The 17044-nt window shown below is 44.9% G+C and overlaps 2 protein-coding genes across 2 annotated transcripts; one reads left to right on the top strand and one right to left on the bottom strand.

The window, feature by feature from the left end:
* Positions 1–1607: 1607 nt before the first annotated feature.
* Positions 1608–11847, top strand: SPOUT1 (SPOUT domain containing methyltransferase 1). The gene is made up of 12 exons (XM_070758631.1): positions 1608–1710; positions 2124–2166; positions 3731–3847; positions 4036–4195; positions 4389–4478; positions 5692–5741; positions 6753–6883; positions 8014–8086; positions 8160–8258; positions 9157–9259; positions 9460–9607; positions 11088–11847. The coding sequence occupies exons 1-12, from the start codon at positions 1675–1677 to the stop codon at positions 11163–11165; spliced, it is 1128 nt and encodes a 375-aa protein (XP_070614732.1). The 5' UTR covers positions 1608–1674; the 3' UTR covers positions 11166–11847.
* A 307-nt stretch (positions 11848–12154) lies between these two features.
* ENDOG (endonuclease G) lies at positions 12155–15019 on the bottom strand. The gene is made up of 3 exons (XM_070758633.1): positions 14503–15019; positions 13612–13721; positions 12155–13044 (listed from the first exon to the last, which is right to left on the bottom strand). Exons 1-3 carry the CDS (start codon positions 15004–15006, stop codon positions 12759–12761), a joined length of 900 nt encoding a protein of 299 aa, XP_070614734.1. The 5' UTR covers positions 15007–15019; the 3' UTR covers positions 12155–12758.
* Between the last annotated feature and the right edge of the window lie 2025 nt (positions 15020–17044).

Raw genomic sequence — 17044 nt, 5'->3', positions numbered from 1 at the left:
AAAGGCCCAGGGGAATCAATGCCCCCATGCCTGATGGCAGAGGTGGGTTTTAAGGAGTTTGCGAAAGGCAAGGAGGGTGGGGGCAATCCTAATCTCCGGGGGGAGTTGATTCCAGAGGGTCAGGGCCACCATAGAGAAGGCTCTTCCCCTGGGTCCCTCCAGACGGCATTGTTTCGTCAATGGGACCCAGAGAAGGCCAACTCTGTGGGACCTAACTGGTCGCTGGGATTCGTTGATGCCTGGAACTCACTACCAGACTCTGTAGTATCATCTCCTAACCCCCAAACCTCACCCTTAGACTCTCCACTGTTGACCTCTCCCCAATTCCTAAGGGATCAGTAAAGGTCGTGCATAAATGCACTAGTGTGCCTTCCGTCCCCTGTCCTAATATTTCTCTATTATTAGTACTGTACAATTTTTTTTTTTAATTTTCAAAAGTTTTACAGAAACATAAAAACAAAAAGCAATAAGTACATACAACAAAAGGAAAAAAATAAAGAAATACAATACAATACCAGTACAAATATCATGTATATAAACATTGTTATACCAATAAGAACTTGACAAAATAAATAAATAAGGGAGGAAGTAAATAAATATGTAAATAGGTACGTTTGGACGATAGACAGTAGGACAGGGACGGCAGGCACGATGGTGTGCTTATGCACGGCCCCTTAATTTTAACCTGCGGTGGTTGTCTGCCAGACCGCAGTAGCCAGCGTGAACCTCGTATTGCGTGGCTGTATCAGTGGAACAGGCTACACAGTCACCTTTCATGCTTCCCTGAACAACTTTGCAAGGGTCTGGTGATGATGCGCTCAATCAAACCGAACCCCAAGTTCACACCACCCCCATGCCTTGTTTGGAGGTTGCGTGAACCTGGCTGGTGAAACCAATATACCCTTGGCAGATACACACCGGGTGTATTTTGAAACCTGAGTTTTCAATATCCTACCCAAGTAACTTGGAAACGTTACGTGGAGTTATGTCAAAGTTAGTCTTTGCTTCACAAAACACAGAGCAAGAGAGCCATTAGGGGTTTTTGTTTTCTCATTTCAAGTGTTTCTTTTATTGACTAAAAAGGAACATTCCCCCCTTCCCCTATAAGGACACACACAAAAAACCCTGAAAGAGGGAGGGAGAGAAGGAGAGAGAAAGAAAGGAAGGAAGGAGGAAGGAAGGAAGGATAGAAGGAAAGAAGGAAAGGAAAGAAAGAGGAAAGAAGGAAAGGAAGAGGAAAGGAAAGAAAGAAAAGGGGGGAAAGAGAGGAATGGAAGGAAGGAAGGAAAAAGAGGAAAGAAGGAATGGAAGGAAGGATAGAAAGAAAGAGGAAAGAAGGAAAGAAAGAAAAGGGAAAAGAGAGGAAAGAAAGGAAGGAAAGAAGGAAAGAGGAAGGAAGGAAGGAAAAAGAAATGGAAGGAAGAGAAGCCTCCCAGAGTCCATAAGGAGTTGGGCGGCCTACAAACCTCATTAATAAATAAATAAAATAAATAAGGAGGGGGAAAGGAAAGGAAGAGAAAGGAAGGAATAAAGGAGAAGTGAAAAAAAAGGACAAAAAGCAATCTCCAAATTCCCCACCTATGAAGCCGGATGGCCCCCTCTTCACTTTTTTCCTAAGTCTGTGGCTGCTTTTCGCCCCACCCAATCAGCGGCCGGGGATTGGCTGGCTGCAACATGGCGGAGCGGAGCTCGGGGAAGCGGCCGCGGGAGGTGCGCGTGGGGCGCGGGATGGGGTGAACGGGGCTGCGGGGCTGGTAGGCTGCTGCTGGGCGTGGAGGCTCCATGCGGTGCTAAGCGAAGAGATGCACGCCGGGGTGGGGGGTTGGAGCCCTTTTGGCTGAGAATGGGCAGAAATGGATTTTGATTGATTGGTTTGATTGATTGATTGATTGATTGACTGACTGCTTGATTGACTGACTGACTGCTTGATTGATTGATTGGTTTGGCCTTCCAAAACCAGTGTTTCCCAACCTTGGCAACTTGAAGCTATCTGGACTTCAACTCCCAGAATTCCCCAGCCAGCATTCGCTGGCTGGGGAATTCTGGGAGTTGAAGTCCAAATATGTCCAAGTTGCCAAGCTTGGGAAACATTAAACTAACAAAGCCTCTGCACTGTTTTCTAGGGAAAAGAAGAAAAGGTTGATTGGCGCAAATGGAAACAACAAAGTAAGAACTGATTTTTTAAAAATATATTTAAAAAAAAAAAAAAAGAGCTAAAAATTTTATGTGATATTGATGCTGTAAACCTAGAAGTCTAAAACCTTTAGACCCTAAACTCTGAATTAATGAATGCGTCCTTTTAAATTCTATAGTTAAAAAAGTGGGAAATGTCCCAGATCTATTTATTTTATTTATTTATTTATTTTATTTGTCATACAAATACAGTATTGTGTTGTAGTATGTTTAACTTAATATAAGTATAAAGTAGAGATAGAAATGATAAAAAGTCTTCAGAGAGGGGCGGCATACAAATCTAAATAAACTAAATTAAACTAAACTAAAAATACATTAGGGCAGGAACTATTATCCAATTCTACACCTGGTTTACACCCGTAGTTACGACTTGTGGAATAAATACCCCCAGCTGTTCCATTTCATGTATGGTTTGTATAATCTGCATGATTGTTTTTAATAAAGGTTTTTAATAATGGGTTTGTATCTCATGTATTATTTGTTGCGAGCTGCTCCAAGTCCGCGGAGAGGGGCGGCATACAAATCTAATAAATTATTATTATTAATTATTATTATTTCATTATTATCTCATGTATTATTTGTTGCGAGCTGTCCCGAGTCTGCGGAGAGGGGCGGCATACAAATTTGATTAATAAATAAATTATAAATGATTAATAAATAAATTATAAAGTACCATTGGCTGGATCCAGATTCCAGACGAATGTCAGCCCATGCTAACCCAATCAAAATCAGAACTACTTTATTTTATCTTAATCTTATCTAGTTTAAAAGGAGATTAGTGTTTGAATTGATGGCTAGGTCAGCCCATTGTACTAAGTGCAGGGGTCAGCAACCTTAGAACACTCAAAGAGTTGTTTGGACCCATTCCCCACAGAAAAGAAAACGCCGGGAGCCCCAAAAACTTTTTGACTTCCAAAACGAAGATAACACCTCATATATCGTTTTTTACCTTTATGCAATGTATAAAAAAACTATAGTATGTTGCATTTATGTAATCAATGAACTGCTACAGAGTAAACAAGGTTTTATTTCTGCATGGAACAAAAACATTTTGAACTCTGGGGAAAAAAAGATGGGTCAAAAAGTTTAATAAATCATCTTCTGTTCTCTTCTCAATCCAGAAGAGATGACGAGAGATCAAAACATATTTAGATACTGTAATAACAGATGAAATATACAAATACATAAGTTTAATAAGTGACATTCATTTTATCTCTTTATTGATGAAAGTAACTAATCAAATCAGAAATTGTTGCATATTGATTCAGAAATGGGTTATGATCTGCACATGTATATGTTTTTTCTTTTTATTATATTGGAAAATTTAAATAAAGTTTTTTAAAAAATCATCTTGATGAAGAGCCAAAGGCAGCTCTGTAGCCACCGGTTTCAGAGTCCTGTACTAAGCCATGGTTTACTAGCTATGGTTTAATGAATAAACTATGATTGGCTGGGTTGGCACAAGAACCTTTGCCCTAAACCAGGGTATGTGCTCAATGTGATGGACAATACTGTCCAAATTTCTTTTCTGTTTTAGAAAAAGAAGAGAAGAAAAAATGGAAAGAGATAAAACTGTTGAAGAAGCTGGAGAAGGAGAGAGTGCGAAAGCTGACGGAGAAAGAGAAAGAAGAATCGAAGCCGACGGAGGAAAAAGGTAGCTGCCAAACTGCAGGAAAACGATTTTGGGCATCCGACTAGAATTGAGGAATGAGAAAAGTTTGAGTGCAGAGAGAGAACTTGGGCCAAGAAAAGTTGTGTGTATTTTCATTGCATGGTGGTTTGAGGGCTAATCCTAGTTAGGATTTTTTAGGATCCCTTCTAACTTCTCCCCTTCTTTCCCAGGGCGGCACTACACAGTCAGCGTGGCTGTCCCCGGTTCGATTCTAAGCAATGCCCAGTCTCCTGAATTGCGGACGTATCTGGCCGGGCAAATCGCCCGCGCCTGCGTCATCTTTTGTGTGGACGAAATTGTGGTGTATGACGAAGAAGGAGAAGATTCCAAGTAAGTGGTGGTGGTGGTAGCCGAAGTTTCATTGTGGTTTGTGCCAACGGACAGAGTTGCAAATAGTCAGACTCGGTGTTGGTGGGAGGTTTTTTTCCCCCACCTGAGCAATTTTGGGGCCGAGAAGTGGCATCTTTGACAAAATGGGTTGTGGGTTCGAGGCACTCCATGACTTTTGCCGCTTGCCTTTCAGGACCGTTGAAGGGGAGTTCAAGGGGATGAAGGGCAAAGGCCAGGCCTGCGTCCAGCTAGCCCGGATCCTTCAATACCTGGAGTGCCCTCAGTGAGTCCACCTGCCAAGACCGTCCAGGAGTCCTCCATCTGAGTCTTGTATTGTCAGTTCTGTGTTAGCAAAAACTCCAGAAGGATTTAGAGGTCATGATTGCTGACAGTCTCCAAATGGGTGAACAGTGTGGTCGGGCGGTAGGGAAAGCGAGTAGAATGCGTGGCTGCATAGCTGGAGGTATAACAAGCAGGAAGAGGGAGATTGTGATCCCGCTGTATAGAGCGCTGGTGAGACCCCATTTGGAATATAACTGTGTTCAGTTCTGGAGACCTCACCTACAAAAAGAGATGGATAAAATTGAAGGGGTCCAAAGACGGGCTACAAGAATGGTGGAAGGTCTTAAGCATAAAACGTATCAGGAAAGACTTCATGGACTCCATCTGTAGAGTCTGGAGGACAGAAGGAAAAGGGGGGACATGATCGAAACATTTAAATATGTCAAAGGGTTAAATAAGGTTCAGGAGGGAAGCAATAATAATAATAATAATTTATTAGATTTGTATGCCGCCCCTCTCCGAAGACTCGGGGCGGCTCAATAAGAGAGTGAACCCAAGAACAAGGAGGCACAATCTGAGGTTAGTTGGGGGAAAGATCAGAAGCAACATGAGAAAATAATATTTGACTGAAAGAGTAGTAGATGCTTGGAACAAACTTCCAGCAGACGTGGTTGGTCAATCCACAGTCACTGAATTTAAACCTGCCTGGGATAAACATAGATCCATCCTAAGATAAAATACAGGAAATAGTAGAAGGGCAGATTAGATGGACCAGGAGGTCTTTTTCTCCCGTCAATTTTCTAGGTTTCTATAATAGACCAAAACACCTTGGGGCCTTTTAGCTTGTACTCTCTCTCCCTCCCCAACCTCTATCTGTCTTTCTGTCTGTCTGTCTGTCTGTCTACCTATCTCATCTATATCTCACCTGTATCTCTATATATAATCTCATTTATATCTATTTCTCATCTATCTATATCATCTTTCTTTCTCTTTCTTACTTTCTTTCCTTCCTTCCTTTCCTTCCTTCCTTTCTTTCTTTCCTTATTCCCTCCCTTCTCTCTCTCTCTTGCTCTCTTTCTCTTCCTGTCTTTCTTCTATCTTGGGTGAAATCCAGCAGATTCTGACAGGTTCTGGAGAATCAGTAGTGGAAATGTTTACCTGCATGGTTCTTTTAAGGAAAGTGACAGGACTTCTGTGCCTTCTCCCTTCAACAGGTATCTGCGCAAGTCCTTTTTCCCCAAACACCAGGACCTGCAATTTGCTGGTAAGTCCTGGATTCCCATTTCCTCCGTTAGTGTTTACTTAAACGTCCTACGGGATTGGGAGGCATAGAAGTCGGATAAATCAAATCAAACTAAATTAAATTCAGTTTGGTGGAATTCAACGCCCAGAGCTCTCCAGCTGGCATAAAACATTGCAAAAGATGATCATGGGGCTGCAGGATTTATTTATGTCCTTATTAAAATTTATTTTGTAAATTACTCAAGACCCATCTATACCGCCAGGCATGGGGGAGTTGAGACACCTTTCTCCCAGGCTTTTTTATATTTATGTTTGGGTATGTATATGTTGTTTGCTTTTTTAAATATGATAGGGTTTTATGTGCTTTTTAATATTAGATTTGTTTTCGCTGGAATATTGTTTTTATTATTGTTGTGAGCTGCCCCGAGTCTTCGGAGAGGGGCGGCATACAAATCTAATAAATTGAATTGAATTGAATTGAGTATTTGGCTGCCCATCTTACCCCGGGGTAATTCTAGGCAGCTTAAAAAGTGTTAGAAAAGAATAAAACTATACGAAGCCTGTACAGTTAGTCCTCCAATTGGACTCTGGGCAGCTCCCAATAATAACTATTCATTCATTCATTCATTCATTCATTCATTCATTCATTCATTCATTCAATTTCTTTTATGCCGCCCTTCTCCTTAGACTCAGGGTGGCTTACAACATGTTAGCAATAGCACTTTTTAACAGAGCTAGGCTATTGCCCCCACAATCCAGGTCCTCATTTGACCCACCTCGGAAGGATGGAAGGCTGAGTCCATCTTGAGCCAGTGATAAGATTTGAACCGCTGACCTACAGATCTAGCAGTCAGCTTCAGTGGCCTGCAGTACCGCACTCTACCTGCTGCGCCACCCCGGCTCTTAAATGATTAAATGATAAATTATAAGTCGAGGACTACTTGCATGAGAAATTCCCTTTTTATTTTATAGAAATCTCTTTTTAATTTTTTATAAAATCTGTTTCTGGCTGTATACGTGTGGGTCATTTCAGGGCTCTTGAATCCGCTGGACAGCCCACACCATGTCCGAATCGACGAAGAGTCGGAATATCGGGAAGGGGTCGTGGTGGACCGGCCCAGCAAGCCCGGACGAGGCTCTTTCGTCAACTGTGGGATGCGGAAGGTAATTGGCGGAGGCCGAGCAGGGTTGGAATAAGTGGGCGTATCCGCCTTGGGGGACATGCTGTGATGGGCAGCTGCTCAGCCAATGGCTGGTTGAGTGGGAGGAGCTTATGGGCTTGTTATTAACACAGTTCGTCAAGCCAGTGCAGAAGTTGGGGATAAATTAACGTCTTGCCACACTCTTTATACAAGGCCTGAGGTTTACGGGAACCGGGGGGGGGGAATTTTCATGAGGGAGCAGGTGCAGCCACAAAGCTTTCTTTCGAGGGGTTCAAGGCCATCCGATGCCCACCCTCCTGGGCGGAAGTGGAAGGAGGATCAGCCACAGTGGCACAATCTGAGTGGGCGACATGACAAGTGCGTGGGGTGGGGGCTATACTTGTTTAGAACTTTTGGTCTTGTTTAGAACTTTTTAATATTAGATTCCTCGCACATTTTGTTTTTGTATTTATTCTGCTCTAAGCCGCTCTTAGTTGAAAAGGAAGGAAGGAAGAGAAAGAAAGAAAGAAAGAAAGAAAAAGATAGATAGATAGGTGATGGATGGATGGGTAGGTAGGTAGATAGATAGAAAGAAAGAAAGAGAAAGGTAGGTAGATAGGTGGATGGATGGATGGATGGATAGATAGATAGATAGATAGATAGATAGATAGATAGATAGATAGATAGATCGATCAAGATAGGAAAATAAGAAAGAAAGAAAGAAAGAGAAAGAAAGGTGGGTGGGTGGGTGGACGGACAGACGGATGGACGGACAGACAGACAGATAGATGAGAGAGATAATATGAACTTTCAACTGAATGGGGAAACTGAGGTTCAGGTTTCCCAGCGTTGCTGTCAGGATGTGGAGTAAATTGGAACTTTGAGGAGTATTTTGACTCAGAGTCTGATTTATCCGGAACCTTGACAGACAGACAGATGGAGGGAGAGAGGTGACATGGGTAGATGGATGAATAGAGAGAAATGATCACAGATAGGAGAGAGACAGAAAGGGGTGGACGGACAGACGGGAGGAGGAGGGAGGGAGAGAGAGGGATGGAAGGATCGATGGACAGACAGACAGACAGACCAGCTGGTTTTGACCCCTCTGCCCAGATTTAAGGGATGCCTGACGCTGGTGGTCTTTTCCGACAGGAGGTCCAGATAGATAAGCAGTTGGAAGCCGGCCTTCGGGTCACGGTGCGCCTGGACGAAACGCAGAACGCAGGTACCGCTCCACACGTCCCCCTCTCGACTCCAAGCGAAACCTCTGCCCGGCCCTGACTCCTTTTCTCTTCCAGAGAGCAAAACGCAGAAAGGTGTCGTTGTGTCGTCACAAAGTCCCCGCACTGTTTCTGGCCTTTACTGGGGCTACAGCGTCCGGCTGGCTTCATGTCTGAGTAAGTCTGCGTGGGCTTTGTCTCTCTTAGTCAAAAGTTTACCCGAAGCTGCGAACGGGAGAGAAGGAAGTGAAGTTGTGGTTGCTCCCAACACTGGAAGGTTTTAAGAAGAGGTTGGATAACATTTCTGTCTGAAGTGGTATATAGGGTGTCCTGCCTAAGCAGGGGGTTGGACTAGAAGACCTCCAAGGTCCCTTCCAACTCTGATATTCTAGTCTATTCTGTCTTCTGTCTTCTCTACTATCTTCTATTCTATTCTATCTTCTTTTCTCTTCTATCTTCTCTTTTCTCTTCTCTTCTCTTTTCTCTTCTATCTTATCTTATCTTCTATGCCATCTTCTCTTCTATCTTCTCTTCTATTCTATCTTCTCTTCTCTTCTATCTTCTCTTTTCTCTTCTATCTTCTCTTTTCTCTTCTCTTCTCTTCTCTTTTCTCTTCTATCTTCTCTTTTCTCTTCTCTTCTCTCTTCTATCTTCTTATCTTCTATTCCATCTTCTCTTCTATCTTCTCTTTTCTCTTCTCTTCTCTTCTTTTCTCTTCTATCTTCTCTTTTCTCTTCTATCTTATCTTATCTTCTATTCCATCTTCTCTTCTACCTTCTCTTCTCTTCTGTCTTCTATCCTATCTTCTCTTTTCTCTTCTCTTCTGACTTCTATCTTCTCTTCTGTCTTGTATCTTTTCTCTTCTCTTCTGTCTCGTCTCCTCTTCTCCCTTCTCTCCTGTGATGAGTGCCAAGGGATACTTTTAGGGGTAAGAGAAAGAAAGAAAGAAATATAAAATGTCTCTTTTTTCCTTCATGCTCACTGAGGGCATCTGCACCAAAGACTAATCCCTTGTGTGTCCAATCACACTTGGCCCATAAAAGAATTCTATTCTATTCTGTTTCTTCCCTACCAGGTGCCGTCTTTGCCGAATCCCCTTTTAAGGAGGGCTACGACCTCTCCCTCGGAACCTCGGAGCACGGATCCTCCGTCGACGAAGCCACGCTACCTGCCTTCAGGTAGGCACAGTGGATTTCCTGTGTTTTATGTCAAAACTGTTGCAAGGATTAGAAGTGATCTGGCTTTCTCTGGGGATTTGGGGCGGTGGGGGAGCCATTTGTCCTGCTTGAACAGGGGGCTGGACTAGAAGACCTCCAAGGTCCCTCTTGCAAGCCGCCTTCCCCAAACCCCCTCCTCTCTCTCTCTCTCTTCCGGGCAGCCACGCTCTGGTCGTCTTCGGGGGCGTGCAGGGTCTTGAGACAGGAGTGGATGCGGATCCCAATTTGGAGGTCAGTGACCCCAGCACCTTGTTCGATTTGTATTTGAACACCTGCCCGGGACAAGGAAGTCGCACCATCAGGACAGAGGTAAGTCAGGGTTACTAGAGGTTTTCCCCTCCAGTGGGTGGCCTGACTCCGGGGAGGTTCTCAAATTGGGGTAGGAAGTTTTACTAAATTTCATCTAATCTGAGAGATAATAACAACAACAGAGTTGGAAGGGACCTTGGAGGTCTTCTAGTCCAACCCCCTGCTTAGGAAGGAAACTCTACACTACTTCAGACAGATGGTTATCCAACATCTTCTTAAAAACTTCCACTGTTCTTAAAAACTTCCACTGTTTCTTCTTAAAAACATCCACCATTTACAACTTCTGGAGGAAATTTCTGTTCCACTGGTTAATTGTTCTGACTGTCAGGAAATTCCTCCTTAGTTCTGTGTTGCTTCTCTTTGTTTAATTTCCATCCTTTGCTTCTTGTTCTGCCCTCAGGGGCTTTGGAGAATAGCTTGACCTCCTTCTTCTTTGTGGCAACCCCTGAGATATTGGAAGGCTGCTATCGTGTCTCCCCTGGTCCTTCTTTTCATTCAACTAGACATTTACCCAGTTCCTGCAACTGTTTCTTCATATATTTTAGCCTCCAGTCCCCTGATCCTCTTTGTTGCTCTTCTCTGGACTCTTTCTAGAGTCTCAACACACTTTTTGCATCATGGAGACCAAAACTGGATGCAGGATTCCAAGTGTGGCCTTACCAAGGCCTTATAAAGTGGTATTAACACATACAAATTCAATAAATAATAATAATAATGATAATAATTAACACTTTGTTAAGAAAGAAAACTCCAGGAGTCACAAAACTCTGCCTATTTCCCGAGCAGCCACAGAACTTAGCAGATCTCGATTCTCTCCCTCTGTTGATGCAGCCACTGCTGCACACAGCTGGCTCCTATTTCAATGGGTGTCCACTAGGACTCCACGTATCCACGAATGACGTGGACAGAAGTCCACGTGTCTCAAAGCAGCCGTGGTTGCCCTAAAGCAGGAGTCGGCAACCCATAGCTCGGGAGCCGCATGTGGCTCAAAATAGGTGTCACAGCCGCCAATGTATGACGCCCGCCGGCACGCATTTTATTGAGCTTTTTCACTCCCGGTAGGCCCGCCACGGATAAATCCAAGAAAAGTTTCAGAAGAAAACAGAATGTTTAATTCAACTGCATATGCTACTTTTGTGGCTGCTTGGGAAATAGGCACGGGAAGAGTTTTGTGACTCCTGGAGTTTTCTTTTCTGTGGAAAATGGGTTGAAACGGCTCTTGGAGTGTTCAAGGTTGCCGACCCCTGACTTTAAAAACAATCCTCAATCTATAACCATTGGCAGAGGAGCCGTTCAAAATTACGCCAACACTAAAAACTCGCTGTCCTTCTGTTTCTGGATCCTGGATAGATCCTGTGGGACCTGTCATTACAAGTGATCCATTGATTGATTGATTGATTTTATTATATTGATAGGGCGCCCTTCTCCTCGCGGGCTTTAATCCAGTGGCTGATTTCAGATCTTTCCTGTGTCTTTGTAGGAGGCCCTCCTGGTCTCTCTCTCGGCGCTAAGGCCCAAGATTGACGCGGCGGCTAAGAAAGGACGAAGCGGGAGCTGAGTGCGAGATGCCAATCAAACACACCCACACACTGGGGAGGCCAAACAAGACGGAACAGACGCAAAGCTCTTTTTTGTTACCGTTTCGGACAATCCTTTTGGGGGAGGAACAGGTGTGCAAGGACTGCCACAGAACGGACCAAATGCAGCCCCTGGGAGGGGGTGTACCGAGATGGTAGCCCCCACGAACCCAAGACGGACCGTAGGACAGATTTTTTTTTTTCAATTTTGCAAATTGACCAAGCATGGACTTCAACTCCCAGAATTCTGCAAACTTCTTTCCCTTCAAAAAGTAGAGGTGCCACACCTGCACTGTATTCACACTGGTATTTTTTAAACTTATTTATAACAACGGAGGGACCCACAACCACTGACTCAAAACTGCAGCAGCAGCTGAACAAAGAGAGAGACGGCTTCGTCATAGAAACCTAGAAGGTTGACAGCAGAAAAAGACCTCGTGGTCCATCCAGTCTGGCCTCATACTATTCCCCGTATTATATCTTAGAATGGGTCCATGTTTATCCCAGGCATGTTTCAATTCAGTGACTGTGGATTTACCAACCATGTCTGCTGGAAATTTGTTCCAAGCATCTACTACTCTTTCAGTCAAATATTTTCTCACCTCAGATTGTGTCCTCTTGTCCTTCGGTTCACTTTCCTATTAAAAACACTTCCCTCCTGAACCTTATTTAACCCTTTAATATATTTAAATGTTTCAATCATGTCCCCCCTTTTCCTTCTGTCCTCCAGACTCTACAGATTGAGTTCATGAAGTCTTTCCTGATACGTTTGATGCTTAAGACCTTCCACCATTCTTGTAGCCCGTCTTTGGACCCCTTCAATTTGATCAATAACTAGGAGGAGGGGGCTATGCCTCCCCCCCAAGTCCCAATTGTAGTCATAATTTGAGCACTATAACTTAAAGATACAAGGCAGAATTTCAGAGATCAGCTGGTTTTGACAAAACAAAATTCCAGGACTATCCCTGAGTAATTTTTGTCTTTTTTTTATTGTGCAAAATAGATTTTAAAGGTATCCATTCTTACTCCCTGACTCCAAAATGCTCAACCTGAGTTTTGGGCAAAAAAGAGCAGCTCCTGGTTTGCCCTGAGATGAGGTGACACCCCCCCCCCAAAAAAAAAACCCTTGCTGATCTCTCCCCCCAATTTCTCCCGTCCCCCCAGAACTGGAAAAATTCTTTTTAAAGAATTCTTAGGAAAAGGCAGGGAGAAGCCTCTGTGGGGCCTCTCGAGGAATCTCCTGGGAGGAATCGGGGCCGGAAAAGGCAGGGAGAAGCCTCCTTGGGGCCTCTAGGAATCTCCTTGGAGGAAACAGGGCTGGAAAAGGTGGAGAGGAGCCTCTGTGGGGCCTCTCTAGGAATCTCCTGGGAGGAAACAGAGCCTCCACCCTCCCTGTGTTTTCCCCAATCGCCCGCATTATTTGCTTCTACATTGATTCGTATGGGAAAAAAGGCTTCTTCTTACAAACTTTTCTACGAATTCAGTTCATAAGTGGAGGCGTTCTCAGGTAGAGGTGCCACTGAACCTCTGTTTGTGTCGGGGGGGGGGGGGGTTGGGACCCCTCTGCAGGGTCCTCAGGCCGCGCTCCCAGCCGTGATGGCTTTCAACCTGGTCGTTTTTTTCATAATGTTGGGGACGAAGAGGAGTCCCGAGGCCCTTTCGATGCTCTCGATGGGGACCAGGAAGCGCTCCAGTGGGAGGGTCTCATCGACGGGGGCGTTGGGCATGATGTAGGACTGCAGCTCCACCTCCCCCTGGGGTTTTTCCAGGATCAGGACCTTGAAGAAGTGGGTGGGCACTGCCACGTGGTTTCGCCCGATGACCTGGTACTTCACGTACATCTTCCCATCCGACTCCATCCTGCGGAGAGAACGGTCCTCCTTACAAACATATACAAGTTTCTAGTCCTCACTGCATGGATTTTTGTGCTCAGTTAAACTCCAGGTGTTTATATAAAATACAAAGTGTTTTCCCCCCCCTACAAACAACCACCTCCTTTGTTCAGCCCCCCCCCCCCCCCAAAAGCAACATATACAAGTTTCTAGTCCTTGCTGCATGGATTTGTGTGCTCAGTTAAACTCCAGGAGTTTATGTAAAATACGAAGTGGTTTTTTTCCCCCTACAAACAACCACCTCCTTTGTTCAGCCCCGCCCCCCCTCCCCAAAAGCAACATCTTCACGTTTCTAGTCCTCGCCGCATGGATCTGTGTACTCGGTTAAACTCCATTTATATAAAATGCGAAGTGGTTTTTTTTTCCCCTCTACAAATTTTATTCTGCAACCAGACCCCTTGCTTTTAAGATTGCTGCTTGGATCTATTGGTCAACTTCGTGGTTAAGAAATTCAAAATAACTTTTTTTTTTAACAGTGCCTTTCTACTAGGATCCTGCGACAGGTGGGATCAGGGGAAACTGAGGAACAAGGTACCTGGGTAGGAAAAGGGGCCCCGTGCAGACATAAACGTTCTGGTGGGTCTTTGTCAAACTCCGTGAATATTTCTCCAACTTATTCCAGGCGTTTTGATTTAAATGCGGATTCTAGGAGGTCAAAAACAAAAGAGGTAAAATGTTTAAAACATTCGAAACTACCGGAATTCTCAAGTTACAACCATTAGTTTAGTGACCAAAGTTACAACAGAGCTGAAAAAAGCGACTTATGACCATTTTTCACACTTAAGACACCTAGAAGATTGACGGCAGAAAAAGACCTCATGGTCCATCTAGTCTGCCCTCCTGTATTTTATATTAGGATAGATCTATGTTTATCCCAGGCATATTCAAATTCAGTGATTGTGGATTCTTTCTTCCTTCCTTCCTTCCTTCCTTCCTTCCTTCCTTCCTTCCTTCCTTCCTTCTTTCCTTCCTCATTCATAGAAACATAGAAGATTGAGGGCAGAAAAAGACCTCCTGGTCCATCTCGTCTGCCCTTAGACTATTTCCTGTATTTTATCTTAGGATGGATCTGTGTTTATCCCAGGCAGGTTTATATTCAGTGACTGTGGATTGACCAACCACGCCTGCTGGAAGTTTCTTCCAAGCATCTACTCCTCTTTAAGTCAAATAATATTTTCTCCCATTGCTTCTGATCTTTCCCCCAACTAACTTCAGATTGTGTCCCCTTGTTCTTGGGTTCACTTTCCTATTAAAAACACTTCCCTCCTGAACCTCATTTAACCCTTGAACATATTTAAATGTTTTGATCAGGAAGGAAAAGAAAGAGGGAGGGAGGGAGGGAAAGGAAGCCAAGGCGCCCATCTGAAGGCGGGGCTCCCCCATCCCGGGGTCCGCGAGGGCATCCATCCGTGCCCCCTCCACCCACCTGCGGGGCGATGTTGCTGAGATAGAACGTGTCCCCCAGGGCCTTCTGGCTCCACTTGTGGTTGGCGGCGGCGGCCAGGTGTCCGCGGTCGAAGCCGCTGGCGCGGTAGTCGGCGTTGGTGGCGCGGTGGTAGGGGTGGACGGAGTCGTCTTCGCGGAAGTCGCAGGCGGCGCGGTCGGAGGCTCCGTGCAGGCTGGGCCCGTCCAGGCGCTCCACCACCCAGAGGGCGCTGCGGGTGCGGGGGTCGTAGCACAGCACGTAGGACTCGCGGCTCCGCAGTTGCGACAAGCCCGGCAGCCCGTACTTGGCCAGCTCGCCGCCCCCGCCGCCCCCCCGGCTGCCCTCCAGCGAAGGGGGGAGGGACGCCGCCACGGGCACCACCGGCAGCCGCCCCAGCAGCCCCTCCGCCCGCCCAGGACCCCGCCCGGACCCCCAGGCGCCCAGGCCCAGCCCCACCAGCAGCGAGGCCCCCGCGGGCGCCACCTTGCAAACCCAGCGCCGCATCGCCGCCTGCAACGCGCCGGGATCAAAGGGATGGAACGTTGGCCCGGGAGGGGGAAGCGGAAGCGGGCGGCCTTAAAGGGGCAACGGCGCTGAGCGGGTGGGGCCACCAGGGATTGATTGGTTTGTTTGTTTGTTTAATTTATTAATTAATTTTATTTATTTATTTATTCCGACCGACCAATACACAATGAGGGTTTTAGTGGGTATATGTATATCTATATACACATAGTAAAATACATGATGAAGGTTATAGAGGAGATACTCATAGTAAAATACATCTAAGAAAGAATAGAAAAGAAGATATAGGAATAGAACATATCAATGAAAGAACAGAAGAAGAGATATAGGAATAGAAGAAAGGTATAGGAGATATAGGGGCGTACATAAGTGCACTGGAGTGCCTTTCGTCCCGTCCAATTGTCTTTCCTTTCTCTCACCTATCTTATATATTCTCTTCCTTTCATATATCCTCTCCTCTAAGTTCACTTTCACCCTTTTTTATATTATCACATGTCTATTTTCTTCCTATGTATTTATGTATTGGACAAATGAATAAATAAATAAATAAAATATAGGAGAGCAATAGGACAGGGGACAGAAGGCACTCTAGTGCACTTGTACTCGCCCCTTACTGACCTCTTAGGAATCTGGATACGTCAACCGTGGATAATCTAAGGGTAAAGTGTTGGGGGTTTGGGGATGACACTATGGAGTCCGGTAATGAGTTCCACACTTCGACAACTCGGTTACTGAAGTCATATTTTTTACAAGTCAAGTTTGGAGCGGTTAATATTAAGTTTAAATCTGTTTGCTCTTGTGTTGTTGTGGTTGAAGCTGAAGTAGTCGCCGACAGGCAGGACGTTGCAGCATATGATCTTGTGGGCAATACTTAGATCTTGTTTAAGGCGTCTTAGTTCTAAACTTTCTAGGCCCAGGATTGAAAGTTTAGTCTCGTAGGTCGCCCATTGGCACATTCGGACCAGAATATCTCGGGGACCGCTTTCTGCCGCATGAATCCCAGTGACCAGTTAGGTCCCACAGAGTTGGCCTTCTCCGGGTCCCATCGACTAAACAATGTCGTCTGGTGGGACCCAGGGGAAGAGCCTTCTCTGTGGCGGCCCCGATTCTCTGGAATCAACTCCCCCCCCGGATATTAGGATTGCCCCCACCCTCCTTGCCTTTCACAAACTCCTAAAAACCCACCTCTGCCATTAGGCATGGGGGAACTGAGACATCTCCCCTTGCCTATGTAGTTTTATGTATGATATGTTTGTGTGTATGATTTTTAAATAATGGGGCTTTTAGACTTTTAATGTTAGATTTGTTATTTTAGACTTTCAATATTAGATTTGTCACTGTACATATTGTTTTATCACTGTTGTGAGCCGCCCCAAGTCTGCGGAGAGGGGCAGCATACAAATCTAATAAATAATAATAATAATATAATTTTGGGGGGAGGGATACAAGCACTGCTGGAAAGAGTTGGGCAGCGAAAGAAAGAAAAAGAAAGAAAGAAGGAGGGAAGGAAGGAAGGAAAGAAAAAGAGAAAGAAGGAAGGGAAAGGAAGGAAGGGAAAAGAGAAAAAAGGAAGGAAAGGAAGAAAGAAATCCAGAAAAAAGGAAGGAAAAAAGGAAGGAAAAAAGAAAAGAAACAGAGAAAGAAAGAAAGAAAGGAACAAAACCATACATTTATACCCCAACGAGGCAAAATTTGGGAGATCCAGCTGAAGATCCCACCTGCCATGTCCCTTGTTCTTCCCACCCAGCCTATCTCACAAGGCTTTCGTGATGCTTAGAAAAAGCTAGTAAAAAGTGACCACTTGATCCTCCCAGTTAAAAGCCCTGAGAATGGGATCTTAAGATTTGCTAGCTGTCATCGGGCATTTCCCTTTTAAGGAATGTCCCTAGTCTTCGCACTTTTGCACCCTCTGTCCTTGGGGCTATTTAAACCGCCTCTTTGTTAATCCATTTAAGCATTAATCTGTTTAAGAAGGTTGAGCCTTGGCAGCTTTAAGATAAGTGGACTTCAACTCCCAGAA

This window comes from Erythrolamprus reginae, chromosome 8 (assembly GCF_031021105.1).
Source record: "Erythrolamprus reginae isolate rEryReg1 chromosome 8, rEryReg1.hap1, whole genome shotgun sequence".
Taxonomy (NCBI): domain Eukaryota; kingdom Metazoa; phylum Chordata; class Lepidosauria; order Squamata; family Dipsadidae; genus Erythrolamprus; species Erythrolamprus reginae.
The sequence above is the reverse complement of the archived record's forward strand: the minus strand, read 5'-3'. Positions and strand labels throughout refer to the sequence as shown.

Coding starts and splice junctions, on each gene's coding strand:
- ENDOG (XM_070758633.1), bottom strand. CDS start 15,006: ATGCGGCGCTGGGTTTGCAAGGTGGCGCCCGCGGGGGCCTCGCTGCTG. Junction 13,722..14,502: donor TCAGCAACATCGCCCCGCAG/GTGGGTGGAGGG, acceptor TTGACCTCCTAG/AATCCGCATTTAAATCAAAA. Junction 13,045..13,611: donor GGGCCCCTTTTCCTACCCAG/GTACCTTGTTCC, acceptor TTCTCTCCGCAG/GATGGAGTCGGATGGGAAGA.
- SPOUT1 (XM_070758631.1), top strand. CDS start 1,675: ATGGCGGAGCGGAGCTCGGGGAAGCGGCCGCGGGAG. Junction 4,479..5,691: donor CAATACCTGGAGTGCCCTCA/GTGAGTCCACCT, acceptor TCCCTTCAACAG/GTATCTGCGCAAGTCCTTTT. Junction 8,259..9,156: donor CCGGCTGGCTTCATGTCTGA/GTAAGTCTGCGT, acceptor CTTCCCTACCAG/GTGCCGTCTTTGCCGAATCC.